Below are 16,497 nucleotides of genomic sequence, written 5' to 3'. Positions count from 1 at the left end.
CTGCTTCAAAGTGGCAGACTGCTAACAACCTGTCTTGACACAACCTGCCTCAAGCATCTCAATGTGGCAACAGATGTTAGTGCTATTAAACAGGACTGCAACAAAGTGAAAAACAAACTGAGAAGCCCTATTCTGTTTTTAAAAAAATTAAAAACAAAAGCCAGGAAATTTTTAGCCCAATTGATAGGGAGACGGAAACTTGCATGCACATAGATTTCATTTATATACCAGCATGGCTTTAAACAGAAAACGTTATAGGCAATGTAAACAGCTTTTGATTAGGACTAACCAAAATGTCACAAAATACTGAATGCAAGCTTCGGAGTTTCTCAGAACTTTTCATCAAGATGGGTGTGAAACACAAATAAGAGACAGGAGGGGGAGAGCAAGAGAGAGGGCATGGCCAAAAATTGTCTTCCTGCAAATGGTAACTTTCTGACAATAGACTAGGATGTGTTGTGGACTTAATTGGATCACATGGTGAAAGGTGGAAATCAGAATTCAAATTGCATCAGAGGCGACAGTGTATAACCCTTCAAAGCTCAGGAGGACTCTTATGTAGTTGTCCAGGAAAAGGGTTTAGCAACTGGAAGAAGATGATCTTATACGACCGCTTTTGAGGGTTACATCCATTTTTATTTATTTGCTGTTTTAAGGGCCTCTGGTGCAATTTGAAACCAATTTTACTTGGTCTTAATGAAAAGGTATTTCCTTACTGTTATGTTTTGGATTTTTCTTCATGGACCAACAAGATATTTTCTGTCGTAGGCAGTGTATAAGAAGAATGTTATTGGGGAGCGGTGACAAAATGTTCTCTCAAGCAGGGGAAAATCTCCTCCTTTGTTGTTGGTGCCTGTACTTTGCATGTCTGCAACCTACACACACAAAAGCAAAGTCAGGAGCTACTTGCGAATAGCAGCTTGCTGTTTCAATCAGTACTTCCAGGTAGATCTGATGGTAGGGAGATCTCAAGCTTGCTACTTCCAATAGGCTGAATCTTTTTTCAAGTAGACACTGGCAACCAGCAGTCTTTTGTTCTAGTCGGTTTGGGGGGCAGGCGTGTGAAGGAAGAAATCCTGCTTTCCCCCTTGTGAGTGAAGTTGACCCAAAGCAGTTCACTCTGAGAGGATCTACTTTTGATTAAGCATCCTAGTCTTCCATTTCAAGCTGTGAGCGTGCTTTTTCTCTTGCAGTGTCTGTCTAGACATTGCTAGGCCCCCTGTAATGAGACACTTGCTTCCCGAGACAAAAACCTGAAAGCGGAGACCTAATCAGCAACAGTACTTGGGATATGGTGTGGATTATGCCAGTTGTTCCTAGGGTTCATTGATTCTTAAGGGGGGGTTTAAAATATTGCACTGCACCTGGTGATAGGCCCAGAGAATCCCAGTTTCTCACCTTGAGGTCTGGCTAAGGTTTGCTCAGCACCCGCTTGCCTGAGAATTACTTCTTCAAAGGCAAAAAGAGTCATATCCCAGAGTAAAGCGATGAGGTGATTACTGTCTATTTCTAAATGTAGGTCACTGCTGTTATCTGGAGCAACATGGAAGTGGGCCACAGACAAAATGACCTCAGGTCCCTTTCTGAGATGCGTCTGGAGGGTGCTCACATACAATTAGGAGGCAAGAGGGTGAATAAAAGTTCACACATTAGCTTTCTCCTACATATACATCTCTGTGTTGAGAGGCACAAGCATCTGTTTTTCGTGGCTGGAAAAATCCTAGATGCCTATGAACCTGGTGGCTTGGTATGGCACCTGGGGATTTCAGCAGTCGTTTTTGTGCAAAATAGGTGCCTAAAACACTAAAGTTAGTGCCAAAGATTTAGCAGCTTTTTCCCCAACTGTGTCTTTCTGGAGTCTGCCTTGGACAGGCAGCAAAAAAAAAAATTGGTGGCCTTGGCTGTGACGTAACACATATAAGAGCAGTAGATAATGCCATAAAGGTTACGATTGTGTACATAGTTTTTGACAGGTGGTTAAAAAGGTAAGAATGTTGGGTGGGAGTAGGGAAAGTGTGAGAAGTGCAGTGACTGAGTGGCAAAAACAGGAATCAGTGAGAGAGCTGGGGGTGTTCTAATGAGAGGATGTGATTAAGGGGGAACACACACACACACACACACATATTGAGGTTAATAAAGAAAGGTAGTTTGTTTTAGATAGGGCTAGGCACTTACACCTTATAAAGTGAGGTAGTTAGGAAAGATGGGTCACGTCATGAGACGACAAGAGTCACTGGAAAAGACAGTCATGCTAGCAAAAGTTGAGGGCAGCAGGAAAAGAGGAAGACCCAACAAGAGATGAATTGACTCAATAAATGAAGCCACAGCCTTCAATTTGCAAGATCTGAGCAAGGCTGTCAAAGACAGGACATTTTGGAGGACTTTCATTCATAGGGTCGTCATGAGTCGGAAGCAACTTGACAGCACTTAACACACAACACACAGCTAGGAAAAGAATATATTAGTGATAGTATTAGGAAATATTAAGTTTATTGTGAATTTTTTTGAACACTGTTTCTTGATTCTTTTTTATTTTATAACACATGTCCTCAACAGTTCTGAGCTCCCAAAAGTTCTGCTGAAACCTAAGATTAAGGGTTTCAGAGGTAATGCTCCCACTCCTAGTCACCCCTAGTTATCAAATGGGGATTTAACAGAATAGCGGTCCAGTGTGATCCTGGTGGCAGCACAGTTTCTGGGAACTGAAGGAGGGTAGGCAAAACGACTGCCCTTCAGTGGGGGAAGTGTCACACTTATCCTCTGGAAAAGAAGGTTTTGAAATGCTTGAATAGTTAGAGAAGGAGAAAGGCAAGGCAAGCACAAATAGTATTTACCTCGTAATTAAGCCAGTGATTGTAGACTCTTATTAGGGAACAATGAGGGTATAAATATTTTAATAACTAAGTTGGAATAGTTAGGCTGAAAGCCAAATGTGCATGTGGGGGGTTAGAACAGGGTAATATTCTAAATAAATACAGACGGCAAAAACATCTAATTTGAATTTTAGTCCCAGTTTAGAGAAGGTAACTGGTCTGTAGGAAAACAAAATTCTCTGTGTAGTTGATACATGTTCTTTAGCCTGCTTTTTGTTATCTGGGATTCAGAGGCTCCAGCTTCACTGATATGGGTGGCATAATTGTCTGTCCTGCCTCTCCTCTCCAGACAACAGGGCCAAGTACAGCATGGTTCTGGAAGGAAGATGGGTTCTACTCGAGTGACTGCGAAGGAGCTGTGTGAGAATGACGACCTGGCTACTACAATAGTACTCGACTCCTACCTCGGATTTAAGACCCATAAGATGAACGTGAGGTGAGGGACGGAGATCCCAAAGTTTTGGAGCATTTTGGCCTGCATTAAATTTGAGGGGGAGAGGACTAAAAGGGGTGTGGACCACCAGAAGGCCATGACTGAAGGCAATGAAGAGCTGTGTGTTTTACTGCTCTTTTCCATCCCTACAGTCCGCTCCCAGCCATCAGAAGAAATTACCATATGCGAGAGGCAGTAGAGACCTTCCGGAAGCGCAGAGACCTAGAAGCGGCTTACCAAGCTTTGATGCAGGGAGGATGGGCCTGCCAGTACTTTCAGAACCGGAGCCGTCAGCAGGAGGCCGCCTTCAAGACTCATGTACGGCTTTTATGGCTTGGCTGCTTCTGGGGTTTGGTGGGTGAGGAGAGTCTCTGGGAAGTCTGCTAGGTTGTCTGAATAGGGTGCTGAGGGTTGAGCTGGGATTATCAGACTAAGCTGTGGACTTAAGGGTGGTACCTCCTAACTGCCTCTCAGCTTTTGTCTCTTAAAGGCTGCACTCCTGTGGAAGGACCCCCATTGGATCCAGTGGACTTACTTCCAAGTAGATGCGCATAGGCTCAGTCAGCATGGAGGAAATACCTGATGTTCCACTTCTTCCAGTGCTGTGTCAGTCACAGTGGCTGCCCTTCCTTCTTTATGGGAGACGGGTCCTGGATAACATATCAAGTTTCTTGCTGCCTGTTAGCTTTAGAAACAGTAGGCAAAGACTAAGATTCATTAATTTTGTCGGGGGTGGGTGGGTACTGAGCTCCAGAAGGTGAGAAGTGAAACTAAGGGATAACCGTGGCTCATCTGAGAGAAGCCGCTCTGAGCCTGGCCTTGGCCAGGGAGAGCAGGATAGTAAATTGAAATGATAAATACATGTGTATATAAATAAGCAGGGTTTGTTAGACTGGGGAGCTTTAGGAGGGGCATTCAGCTGCCTGAGATGAGGGGTAGGCCTGGTGCCAAAAGGTAGACTGATGGGCTGTGGCTGTTGTTTCTCATCCCTAGATATTTCGCTACCTTCGCATTTTCCTTCCTGAGAGCGGTTTTGCTATCAAGCCCTGTAGTCGCTATTCCCTGGAAATAAACGGAGCTCGGGTTGTCGCTACAAAGTCATGGTAGGTTTTGTGATGCTGAATACTTCCTACCTGCACCCCCTTGTCTTGGTATAATTCACTTTTTTCTTTAGAAACACCCTTTATGCCAATGACACTCAGTGGCTCAGGAGCTACATGTGGCTCTTCTGAGCACCATTTCCCAATGTGGCCCTGCTTCATGTTCCAGGAAACTGAACAAAGCCATTGCCTGGGAAGGCTTGCATTTGGTATGTGGTTCCCACCTTAAGACCGCCGCCACCAGTTGGATTGGAGGATGGGTTAGTCTTCCTGAGCTGTGGGCCTGGTTCCACGGATGGAAGGGCCCCCCTTTCCAACACCCTCCCCGCCCCCTTCTTTGTGGCCTCTTCACTCAGGTGGCTTCTGGGAGGAGAGCAAGCTAGCTTCAGAGAAGAGAGTCAGACCACTATCGTTCTAGCTACCCAGGAAAAGAACAAGATGGACACAGTGGTGATGGTAGTTGTACTCCTTTCTCCCCAACCAGCTTGATCTCCTCTTGGCGCCTTGGCACTCTCATTCTCTCGCCCAACCCACTGTGCCTCAAGTTGAGGAGAGAGCGGGAAGGCAGAGAGAGAAGCCCTTCCCTTCGCTCCAGAAAGCACAAAAGCTGGCTAAGGCTTCAACAGCTGTGGGGAGAAACAAGCTGACATAACACAAAAAGTAATTAGGTTATAGTAATATATTGAATATAGATGCATTGTATATGTATTTGTGTTTGGGGTGGTGCAAATGGCAAGCAGGAGTCATGTGGCTCTTTTGGTTGATTGTAATGGTGGATTTGGCTCCCTGCAAGCCACGGAGTGAGGGCCACTGCATGCCATTCCAGTTGGGATTCTGTATAATCAGACATCTGTGCTGCCATTTTGGGTCTCTTGTTTAGGGTGAAAGGCGGGGTACAGTTATTATATGCTAAACAAATGACCCTCTGCTGGAGCTTGGAACAGGAGGGGCTCTGCTAAGCTATGAGGTTATTTTTCTCCCTTCTCCCCTAAGGAGGAGGAATGACAAGCTGGAGCTTTTGGAGGGCTACATTGCAGAATTGACAGAGCCGGATGAGAGCCTTCTGCGGACAGGTGAAAATGACTTCAGCATCATGTATTCCACGCGGAAACAATGTGCCCAGCTCTGGCTGGGACCGGCTGCTTTCATTAATCATGGTATGTGAGGGCTCTTGGTTCAGCCCCTTGTTCCTTACCTCATAGGTTTTCTACTAACTTCCCCCCCCCTCGTCTTGCCGTTCTACTAAGACATTTCACCCTGACCTGGTTTTTGCACCAGGAAGTCTATTTGGAATACGTTATGCAGACTTTAAAAAAAACAAATTTGTATAATGGAGGGCCCCCACCAAAAATTGTTAAGTACTGATTAAAATGATGTAGCCTCATAGAAGGAGCCTCTCGCTGTATTTTCTGCATATCGGTGAGCTGTTGTTAGAGGGTGTGGTAGCAGTTGAGCTGGGCCAGGCTGGTGGAAAGGATCTTGCTCTCTCTCCCTCTCCTGCAGAATGACTGCCGGTTGAAGGAAATCCTAGAGGGCAGGAGCTGGGCAACAGGCAGGCTGATGGGAAGGGTCACTTTCACTTTTCCTTGACCTGCAGAATGGCTAGCTGTGTGGGGTGTGTGAAATACTGTGTGTGTAACATACTGCATAATTTCAAGATCAGATTTCTGAGGTTTATGAATATTTTAGCAAGTACTGGGAGAATACAAGAAGAGAATATATGTCGCTTGTTAAGAAAGATGGGCTGGAGGAACAGGGAATGATGAGCTGGTACAATCCTGTTGTAAAAAAAACAAGAACCCCTAGACTCCCATCAAAAAAGTGTTAAGGATCAGCTTCTATGTTATCTCTTACTAACTGTTAGTCTTATGTGAGAGCTCTCTACCCCTGTGCACACGCCCACACAGAGAACTGCTGATCTTAGGCTACCTTGATCAGAACTTCAAAAGACAAAGCTGTCATGTGATTACTAATGTTTACATGCCTAAAACAGCTGACTGAATCCAACTGCAGAAAGCAGAGAGAAATGTCCTTCAAACTTCTGCTAGAACAGTGGTTCCGAACCTTTTTCGTTTCGTGACTCCCTTTTACAATTGCCAAGTAACCTGTGACCCCCGCCACATTTGCATAACCCCCCGTTCCTTTTTACATCAGGCTCGCCTCACCCATTTTGGGAGGGGGCGAAGCAACAAGTGCCCCCCCTTCTCCTTTCCACCTCAGGCGCGTCCCTCCGCTGGGGACCCCAAAGAGGAGCAACAAGTGCCCCCTTTCTATTTTACCTCAGGCTCGCCTCCCCCATTTGGGGGGGGGGGCGAAGAGACAGAACAAGTGCCCCCTTTATCCTTTCCACCTGAGGCTCACCCCTCCATTTTGTGTGTGTGAGGGACCTGAATAGAAGCAACAAGTGCCCCCCCTTTCCTTTCCCCCTCAGGCTCGCCCCTCCATTTTGTGGGGGGGGGGGCGAAGAGAAGCAACAAGTGCGCCTCCCTGATTTTCCCTCAGGTGCGTGCCCCCGTCCATTTTGGCGCTTCTCTTTTCCTGCGCAAAGTGGGCGAGCTTGGCCAGCCCTCCGGTCTCTGCAACCTCCTCTTCCCGCCCCCGAAGGAGGGAGGGCCGGAGCGGTGCTAGAACTGCCCGCCGCGACTGGCTCCGCTTCACCCTGACTCACCGGCAGGGAGAAGCGGGCGAGGGGGCAAAGCCCCCACCGGCCAGGAAAGCAGCGTCGCCTCCCGCGCGCCCCTCCGACTCCCGGCGCCGCTTCTGGCCGCCTGGCACCTCTCCTCCCCTCCGCCGCTGAGGTAAAAGCGCGAAGGGGCTGCCGCGACCCCCCACAGGTTGGGAACCAGTGTGCTAGACGCTCCACCCCCGATTCATTAGAAGCCTTATACAGCATCATCACCCTGGCTTTGCCAAGCTTTTCTTCACCACAATAAGATTAGATTATCATGACTCCACATTATCCTCTGTGCCTAATTTTGCTTCAACTCATAATTACTTTTTAGAGAGAGAGCAGCAGATGTTCTTTACTCCAACCTGTAAGAGAGATGTAAGAAAGAATGAACAAGTGGTCCATTATTTTTATAACTCGTGTCTCTTTCCACCCCACTCCCTCCCTCCTCTTATACAATTTGTCCCTCGCAATGGACCCCCTCAGACTGCAGGCCAAATTGTAAGGTAAGTCACTAGCATGTTTTTTTTTTTTGCTAGCATTGGTGATACTATTTGTTGAAATAACCCAGGCTCTGCATTTGAAATAAGCCCTGTAGATTTGCCCCATAAACATGGTTCTGACTGTAGCACGCTGTCAGGGTACAGAATTTATGGTATTTTGGTAGAGGCTGGAAGAGAGCTAGAAAGCGAGCAGTGTCAAAACCATGCCCTGGAAACGTTTGGGAGGGGCAGGGAGATTTATGAACTGTAAAAGCGCCACCTCCTAATTCCTGGAAACCCTGCCCATCTCTCCATCACTACCAGGCACTGGCTGCTAGACCTTTCTTCTCCATCTCATAGACTGGAAATTATTTGTCAAGACAGGGGAGGACCAGAAAAAACTTAAATATTGAAGCCTTTCTTGGCACCTGCTGTGCTGCTTCTGGGAGATTTGGAGTGGAAGAGATAAGGAGCCAGGAAGTGAATGGTGTTTTGTGGGCTAGAGTAGTAGCAGGTGGGAGCCGAGACATGATCATGAAGTTGCCTTATACTGAACCAGACCCCTGGGCCATGAAAGTCAGTATTGTCTACTCAGACCGGCAGCTGCTTTCCAGGCTCTCAGGCTTTCACATCACCTACTTGCCTAGTCCATTTAACTGGAGATGCCAGGGATTGAAACTGGGAGCTTCTGCATGCCACGCAGATGCTCTACCACTGAGCCACTGTCCCTCGCTGTGCACTAGAACAACTGCGCAAGGTGCTCCTGTGTGTATTTATCACTTACGAGACATTGTGCACACCGCTTTCCTAATAAAGGACTCACAACAACCAGTGTTTAGGCGGCAGAAGCTTTATGGGTGAGGCTGAATATTCTCAGTTATGCAAATGAGCTTTCTGATACTGCCTCTCTGTTGATTTCTTGCTCTGAATTTGACATCCTTTGGCTCTGCATTTTAAAAAGGTTGCTGGACCCTCACCAACGCCATTGCAGCCTCTGAAAAAGGGAGGGGCAGAGGAAGAGTCTGTTGGATTTTTATTGGGGTGGGTAAAGGGGGCACCCTGGGCCCTCTTTTGTTTCCTGCTGTTCTCTCCCTCACTGTGTTGTTTGTCTCCGTGGCAGTTTGTCCCCATGGATGGGAACACTGCGTGCGTCAAGGTGCTGCGGGACATAGAGCCAGAAGATGAGATCACGTGTTTCTATGGCGACGGCTTCTTTGGGGAAGACAACGAGCTGTGTGAATGCTGCACCTGTGAAAGGTGAACACCTGAAGCTGCCTTATGCTGAGTCAGACCCTTGGTCCATCAAAGTCAGTATTGTCTGCTCAGACTGGCAGCAGCTCTCCAGGGTCTCAGGCAGGAGTCTTTCACATCACCTTCTTGCCTAGTCCCTTTAACTGGAGCTGCCAGGAATTGAACCTGGGACTTTCTGCATGCCAAACAGATGCTCTACCACTCAGCCATGGCCCCTCCCAAAGGTGAAGGCTTTGAGGGCTTGCGGCTGGCAGAGGGGCTGGGGTGTCGTGTACCTCCTGGAGTTTCCAAAAGGCAGAGTAAGGTTACGTTTCTTTAAAAAGAGCTGGGCTCTTAGGTTCTCCCTTTTCATCGCCTCTTTCAGGAAGGGGGAAGGAGCCTTCCGATTCCTGAATCGGGCACCTTCGGAATCTACCTCGGTCCATGACAAATATCTACTGAGAGAGACTGTTGGCCGTCTGCAGCGGTGGAAAGCCCAGTCGTGCAAACTGGCCCAGCGCCGCGTGAAAGCAGGGCGCAAGGCCCGGCACAGGAGGGCACGATCACGGGGTGAGATTTGCAAGGCCAACTTAACTGAAATCTGACTTTGGGTTGCAATACTGCGAAAGCGTTTTTGGGCTTGGGCATTTGCTCAGAGTAGTTTTGTTAATAGAGGAGAGCTTTCCTTTTTCTGCCTGCCACTGCATGCCCATGTTCCCCCTTCCACCCCATGTTCTGCTGCTATTGGGCTTGTTCCACTGCCTGAAAGTGTCTTGTGGAGCTACTTCAGCTCCCTCCACGCCTGGCAGTATTAGTAGCACTCTTCTTGGTGTTGAAGAAAGCACCTGAAAACAGCTATTCTGGTTACCACCTTTCCTAAGGCTGGGAAAGGCAACCCAGAGCGATCTATGCTTTTGGAAAGGATGGGGCTGCATTTCTTGGAGGTTTTGGCAGACTTGCATCGCCTTTTAGAGGCTCTGAGAAAGAGTGCTGTGGTGGCAGGAGGGTGAAGAGACAGTGCCAGTTGTTTGTGTCCTGGGGTTGCCAACCTCCAGGTGGGGCCTGGAGATCTTCCAAAATTACAACCTCTTCAAACTACAGTGATCAGTTCCCCAGGAGAATATGGCTGTTTTGGAAGGTGGGCTCTATGGATTTATACCCTTCTGAGGCTCTACCCTCAAAGCTCCAGAAATGACCCAGACTGCAGTTGGCAATCCTACTGCATACTGAAGAACAATGGGTAGCCACACAAGTGCTGAATTGTACCTGTGACTCAGTTAACTGTCGACTGGGATTACAAGGTGGGCAGGAAGAAGCGTTCTAGAAAATGACTTTCCTTTTCCTTCTCCAGGTGCCCTCTGCAGATCCACCCGACGTTGGCGCTTTAGACTCCTCAAACCTCTGTACATCCCCTTGCATGATTGCATGGCCTGCGGGGCACGCAGGTGCAAGATCCGTAAGGAGCTGCTGTTGTACGTGCCTCGTTGTCCTCCTTCCATGTTACCTGCATTGCACTCCTGGCGTTCTTTGCATAGCAAGGGAAGCCGTTTGGGGGCCCTACAAGACTGCTCTTTCACAAGAACGCACAACAGGCCTGTGATCTCGGGCTGGGCAGAACGGCGCAGCTTGTTTGTGGATCTTGGCAAGAGAGTGACTGTGGACTCGGCCAAGTTTGAGAGAGAAGGAGGGTGTGTGGCTGGAGAGAGAGTTCCGCATAATGGCGATGGGGAGCTTAGGCAGGGATCTGAGGAGGACGGTGCAGGAAATGCGGAGGGGCATTCCGAGGCCACTGGGCCAGGCGCATTAGGCTCTGCGGTGCTAGGCTCAGGGGATCAAGAGCCCCTTGACTCAGTCTGGTCTTCCTCCAGCCAGCTACTATACAGGACAAGGAGCATGACCCGGCACCAAGCCCAGGTTTTGCACAAAGCCCCGCTGCCTCTGCCTGCAGCAGACCCCAAACTTTCCCAGTATGCTCACGTCCATCTTGGAGGCAGGCAGCGCCGGCAGCAGCCCCCTCCTAGCAGGATGGAGAAGGACCAGGCGGAGGAGCAGCATGCCCCTAAACAAATGCTCTCTTTCCCCCCTTTCATGCCACCTAAGCGGCTCCGGCTGGTGGTGAGCCATGGCTCCATCGACCTGGAGGTGGCTTCCAGCTCTTGTGAAGAGCTGTCCTGATCTGACTAGTCTCCAAGTAAAGGGGTCCTGAGAAAGGGACCCCCCCCCCAGCTTTTTTCTGAACTTTGGTTGTTGAGAAGTCAGGACAAAAGCCACATACCAGAATTGGCCTGGAAGCATCTCTTGACATCTCCCCCCCTCCCCCGGCATCATCTTCTGCCTTGGTGTGGTGCAGCCTCATACTCCTTGTGGGTATCTGTGCTGAGAATGCTACCCTGTAATCCATCCCTCTGTCTTTCGAATACAGATAGTTTCACTCGTCCCCTTCCAGGGAACTCTCTCCATCCCACCTGCACTTGCCCCCCCCCCCAAAAAAGCACACTACCACCTGGTCAAACCTTACTTCAGAACTCTGAAACGTAAGCCATACGGTCGGCTGCACGGATGCTTGGGACCGTCTCTCCTACCCCTTTTTGCTTAAACCGCTTGCTCAGTCCGAGTCCTTCTGCCTTTTGACTCTAGAATTCCTCGCACTCTGGTCCATAGTAGTTTAACCATGGACCTCTCCACAGGCACACGTTCTTTCCCGTTCATTGCCCATACAGAGGCTATAATGAAGGCGTGGGTGAAGTGACTTGTGGGTAAGAGAAACCGACACCCTATCAGGGAAGCCTCCTGTATTATTGTAGATGCAAACAAACCAGCAACCACAAGTGCACATTTGCATGCAACCCATTTAGCTTAAAATTGATGGCTGCCATTTGCTGAACAGTAGAAAAGAGCTACTGAATGGACTCTTGCTCTTTTCTTCTGCTACTGACAGACTAACGTGGCTACCCATCATAATCTATTTGCTGAACAGGTTGATGTATGGAATTAGTCCCCCCTTCCTTTGGGTGCCTACAGTTACAAGACATCTGATTTTCTACTTTTTAAAACCAAGGTATTTTTTATTGGTTGGGTTTGTTGTTTTGTTGCCCGGGGGGACTTTGACTCAAGCGTGTATTGGGTTTTTTAAGATTCTGAAGGTATTCAGGTTTTTTATTTGGTGTACAGTTCTCAGTTGAACTTGGTGGAATTTTCATGATACTGATGAGTTAGGTTATTTTATGCAAATATTCCACATTGCAGTCTAGCAGTAGAGAATGAGATATTGTACTGACCAGTTCTGACTAAGGACTGCTTGGCTCAGAGCTTTGTGTTAAGGTTCTGTCCCTCTGTGAGGTGCTGGCTTGAGCAGAATAAATAGTTCTGCTTGTGATGGTTGGGTTCCATTCAAAACCCATTGTTGGGGGGGGGGGAAGGAATCTTTTGTATATTTGCCTACTGTTCCAGTCCTGACTGTTCTTGGGATTTTCAGCAGGTGGCGCTTCAAGCTTTCTCTTTTGGATCACTGGGCTATTTAGAAATCTAACAGGGGGTTAGCTGGAAATTGGAATCTAGCAACTACCGGATCCACTATAGCAGAGCAGCAGCCTTTTCCTGTGAATTTTTGCTTCACTGTTCAGGTAAAATTTGTGTATTGAACTTTCAAGAGTGAAGTTGGGGATATGCTTCGCCAGGAGTCCAAGGAGGATCTGATTTCTTCCTTCCGTTCCTTTCCTGTGCGGTACCTGGCGTGTTGCCTTTCAGTCTTAGAGAGACTGTTTGTATAAGAGGCAGGCGCATGCCTATGAATTACACTAGTGTCCATTGTTCTTTGAGGACTGTCTTCAAGAACCTTTAGAGCTGCTTTGAAGAGTTTTGGCTCCAGGACAGAGATGTTCAGACAACCTGTTCTTCACCTATCTTCAGGCACAAGCGCTGATTCCTTGGGATATTACCTGTGTTTGTTTTGGGTTATTTTTAAAGCTGATTTTAGATGTAGTTCTTATGATGTACGAAGGGGAAACTTGAGCTAGGACAATTTGTTACTGCTAATTCTATCCCAAGAATTGAACTATTTATAATGCAGGGAAAATCTTTGTTCATCTGACAGCTTTGGGAAAGGCAGGCACATTTTGCAACCTTCAGAGAGAACCCACAACCCTTCAGCTATCAATTTTGGGCTTCTGTGGGCCCTAGTAATGTACATTCAGTAATTCAGATTAGCCTTCGCTATGGTAGACTCTGGAGCTTGTTCATGGATGCTGGCAGTTATACAGATATGTTATGAATACCTGAAGAAAGTGCATACTCAGCATAAAAGGTTATTTTTTAATTTAAATTAAAAAAAATGCACCTTGTCAGATCAAAATTTATACAGTCCACACTTTGAGGCAAAGTTTTAAAAACCTTTTGAGGCTGTCAGTTTGAGTGTGTCTGCTCCTCCCCTTACATAAATGTTCACAAGTTGCTTCCGTTCCTGCACATTCTCCATGTAATTCTCTGTAACTCCAGTCTGCATAATATACCACCAGTCACTGTATTGTTTACTGAAAAGGTTGGTCCATAGCTGAAATGGCACATCTTTCGCTGTTCCTACGTTTGCCGCATGCTCATGCATTCTTCTGGTGATTTTGTTTCCCTCAGATTTTTCCAGTGTAATACTAGTTTCTCGTAAGGGACTCCTGATCACAGTTGCTTCTTGCCATTGGTACATCCTCACTGGTTCTGCTGACCCACAATGTCTTTGTGGTGTGGCTGTCTCCGGTATGGTGCTCATTTTGTGCCAATGTCTGGCTCTGCCAGTGCCATCCTCTGGCCACAAAAGTTCCCACATTTCCTTGTTTCTGACATGATGTTTTACCAATAATTTTCTTTCTACTTCATCAGAACACATTGCCGAGCATCTATAGTGAAGCCATCATGAAATAGTTCAAGATGTGCTCTTTCACTTGCATGTGTTGCTGTGCTCAGTACCAGCATCTGTGCCCGCCCCCAAAATGACATTTTCCTAACTTTCTCTGAGCCCAGATGTGCTCACTGGGCATAGACTTGTCTTTCCTGCCTACTACTGTGTCAATTTGTGGCTGTCCCATGTTTGTTGTTAGTAGCGGACTAGTACCCAACATTTAGGTAGTACTGTTGCATGGGGGCTGGGGGGGAGGGGAGGAAGGGAGTGAGGCGGTCATAGGCTTTTTGTCGTGAAATGTTGTGTGTGTGGGGGGGGTGGATGTTGCCAGCCAGGACACTTATGCTTCCTGTTGAAAGCAGGGGGTGGGGCTCAGTTTTCACCTTTCTGTGCCTCTATTTCCCCCATCTTTTCAGATGGGTATTACATTTTAAGCTACCTCGTTTGGGGTGGGGGGCATCATGATACCCCTCTAGGCTCTGTTTTTAATCTGCTTTTTTAGTACTTTGTCCATTAGCCGCATTCTCCCTCATCCCACGCCCACAGCTTTTACATCTTAAAAACATGCATATCCTCATATGCATGGCCAGCAAACCTCAGAAAAGCAAACCCTGTTAACTTCTGTCCTCGCATGCCATGTAAGTGATTTTCTTTTCCTCCAGTCAGAAACTAGCCGCAGTTCTTGTTTAGGCATTGACTCAATCTCCTCCTTTTCTGCCTTGTCAAAATTCAGTCTGTCTCATCCCAGACATCGTTATCTGTTACATGTGTTGATTCTAACCACTGTAAGAGGCTCTTCGAGCATGTGCTTGGCCTGGGGCCAGTCTTTTTTTCATCGTATGAAAACAAAACATGTCCTCCTGCGATAACATACCCATTACTCCTACTCCAGCACCACCTGCGTAAGCTTGTTCTCAGGAAGGTGTTCAGACACCTTAAACCATATGGGGTGGGTGGGAAAATAGACTGGACAATGGGAAAGGTCTCTGGATAGCTAAGTTCCTCAGGGAGTGGTGGGGTGGAGGGCTTCAGAATATTGCCTTCTACACCAACGTTCAGGATTCCTAACTACACTGTATCAGGTTCATTGCTCGCTCAGCCGAAGCCTTCTTTCATAATGGGGGTTGCGCAACCCATAATATGCAGGATCTCCAGTGGGGTTGGGGTGGGATATGTGTCTGCTCTCTCCTCCTCCCCGTAATTTTCCTAATGCTTTATTTAAACATAGGGCTCTTCCAGCACTTGTCTGTTCACCTTAGGAAACTTAAAAATTGAACTAGGCAAGTCTGGGGTTTTTGTGTGTGTCCTTTTCTTGCCCCTTGCACAAGAAGGGGGAGGGGGTGTGATGCCGCATGCGATGTGTATATTTACAGGGCTGTGTGTGTTCTTCATAATTCTAGGCTGGAATAAACCAAACACTGACCCCATGCAAATCACAAAACCCTTGTTTTGTAATTTGGTCGCCTTTTTAAGCATTCTGTTTCTTTTAACGATACAGACAATGAGATACGTAGAGCACTGAAATGCTGACTGGTAGAAATTCCAATCAGCTCTTCCCCATCCGTGTTTTATGGGGGGTTTTTTTGTTTTGTTTCGGGGACTAAACCAGGTCCATATACTCTTGAACCTGTTATTGCTGCCTGAAAGGCTTGTGGGATAGGATGACGGAATGCACTCAGCCCTGTGTGTGTATCAGTTTGGATTGAGGGTCAGGAGGGGGGCGGGGGAGGCAGGGAGGGCTTTTTAATGGTGCTAAACTGGAGAGGGTGGTTGGAAGGGTGCTGTCAACTTCAGAAGCAGGAGTTGGAGGCCTTAGGGTAGAGCCTGCCCCCACAATCAGGCAGGTATCCTGTAAAGGGGGGGGAGGGTGAAGTCCGAAACACGTGTTTGCGTTTTTTAATGGTGTGTGTTTTAGGGGGACATAATACTTTTTAAAATACTTGATTGGAATAAAAGTCTTTTAAAGCTACTTCTGTGTCTTGTGAGTTGGGGTTGGATACGAGACGGAGATCTAACTGCACATGTTTCTAAGAAAAAGGCTTACAGAGCCGTTGGATCACTTTACAAGGCAAGGATGCTCTTGGCTTAAGCGTTCCCCTGTCAAAGGTATGCCCAGATGGAACTGATGTTTTTAAAATGGTTTGCAGAATCTACTTTCCTGTCCTGGCAGATCAGTTAAGAGGGCAAAACTACATAAATGCATAATGTACTTTAAAAGGTAAAGGTCCCCTGTGCAAGCATCAGGTCATTCCTGACCCATGGAGTGACGTCACATCCCGACGTTTACTAGGCAGACTGTGTTTACAGAGTGGCTTGCCAGTGCCTTCCCCAGTCATCTTCCCTTTATCCCCAGCAAGCTGGGTACTCATTTTACCAACCTCGGAAGGATGGAAGGCTGAGTCAACCTTGAGCCGGCTGCCTGAAACCATCTTCCATCGGGATCGAACTCAGGTCGTGAGCAGAGCTTGGACTGCAGCTTACCACTCTGCACCACGGGGCTCCTGAGGATTTGTTTTGTGTGTGTGTAAAGTGCCGTCAAGTCGTAGCCGACTTATGGCGACCCCTTTTGAGGTTTTCATGGCAAGAGACTTAACAGAGGTGGTTTGCCAGTGCCTTCCTCTGCACAGCAACCCTGGACTTCCTTGGTGGTCTCCCATCCAAATACTAACCAGGGCTGACCCTGCTTAGCTTCTGAGATCTGATGAGATCAAGCTAGCCTGGGCAAGGGCTGTCGATTCGGTTCCATCCGAACCAAAAAACAGCCGAATTTCCCCCGATTCGGCAGTTTTCAGTTCGGATGGAACCGAACTTAAAAAAAGGCGG

General features: G+C 47.5%; 1 protein-coding gene across 1 annotated transcript; it reads left to right on the top strand.

The window, feature by feature from the left end:
- Positions 1 to 3,165: 3,165 nt before the first annotated feature.
- KMT5C (lysine methyltransferase 5C) lies at positions 3,166 to 10,962 on the top strand. The gene is made up of 8 exons (XM_056864259.1): positions 3,166 to 3,309; positions 3,459 to 3,624; positions 4,300 to 4,409; positions 5,400 to 5,563; positions 7,561 to 7,580; positions 8,677 to 8,813; positions 9,172 to 9,356; positions 10,138 to 10,962. Exons 1-8 carry the CDS (start codon positions 3,200 to 3,202, stop codon positions 10,959 to 10,961), a joined length of 1,716 nt encoding a protein of 571 aa, XP_056720237.1. The 5' UTR covers positions 3,166 to 3,199; the 3' UTR covers position 10,962.
- The last annotated feature ends 5,535 nt before the right edge of the window (positions 10,963 to 16,497 follow it).

This window comes from Euleptes europaea, chromosome 18, assembly GCF_029931775.1.
Source record: "Euleptes europaea isolate rEulEur1 chromosome 18, rEulEur1.hap1, whole genome shotgun sequence".
Taxonomy (NCBI): domain Eukaryota; kingdom Metazoa; phylum Chordata; class Lepidosauria; order Squamata; family Sphaerodactylidae; genus Euleptes; species Euleptes europaea.
This window is presented reverse-complemented; position numbering and strand designations above follow the sequence as displayed.

Bases quoted from the DNA above. Each gene is read 5' to 3' on its own strand.
- KMT5C (XM_056864259.1), top strand. From the start codon at position 3,200: ATGGGTTCTACTCGAGTGACTGCGAAGGAGCTGTGTGAGAATGACGAC. The intron at 4,410-5,399 runs GTAGGTTTTGTG...TTCTCCCCTAAG, and splicing joins GTTGTCGCTACAAAGTCATG to GAGGAGGAATGACAAGCTGG. The intron at 5,564-7,560 runs GTATGTGAGGGC...GGACCCCCTCAG, and splicing joins GGCTGCTTTCATTAATCATG to ACTGCAGGCCAAATTGTAAG.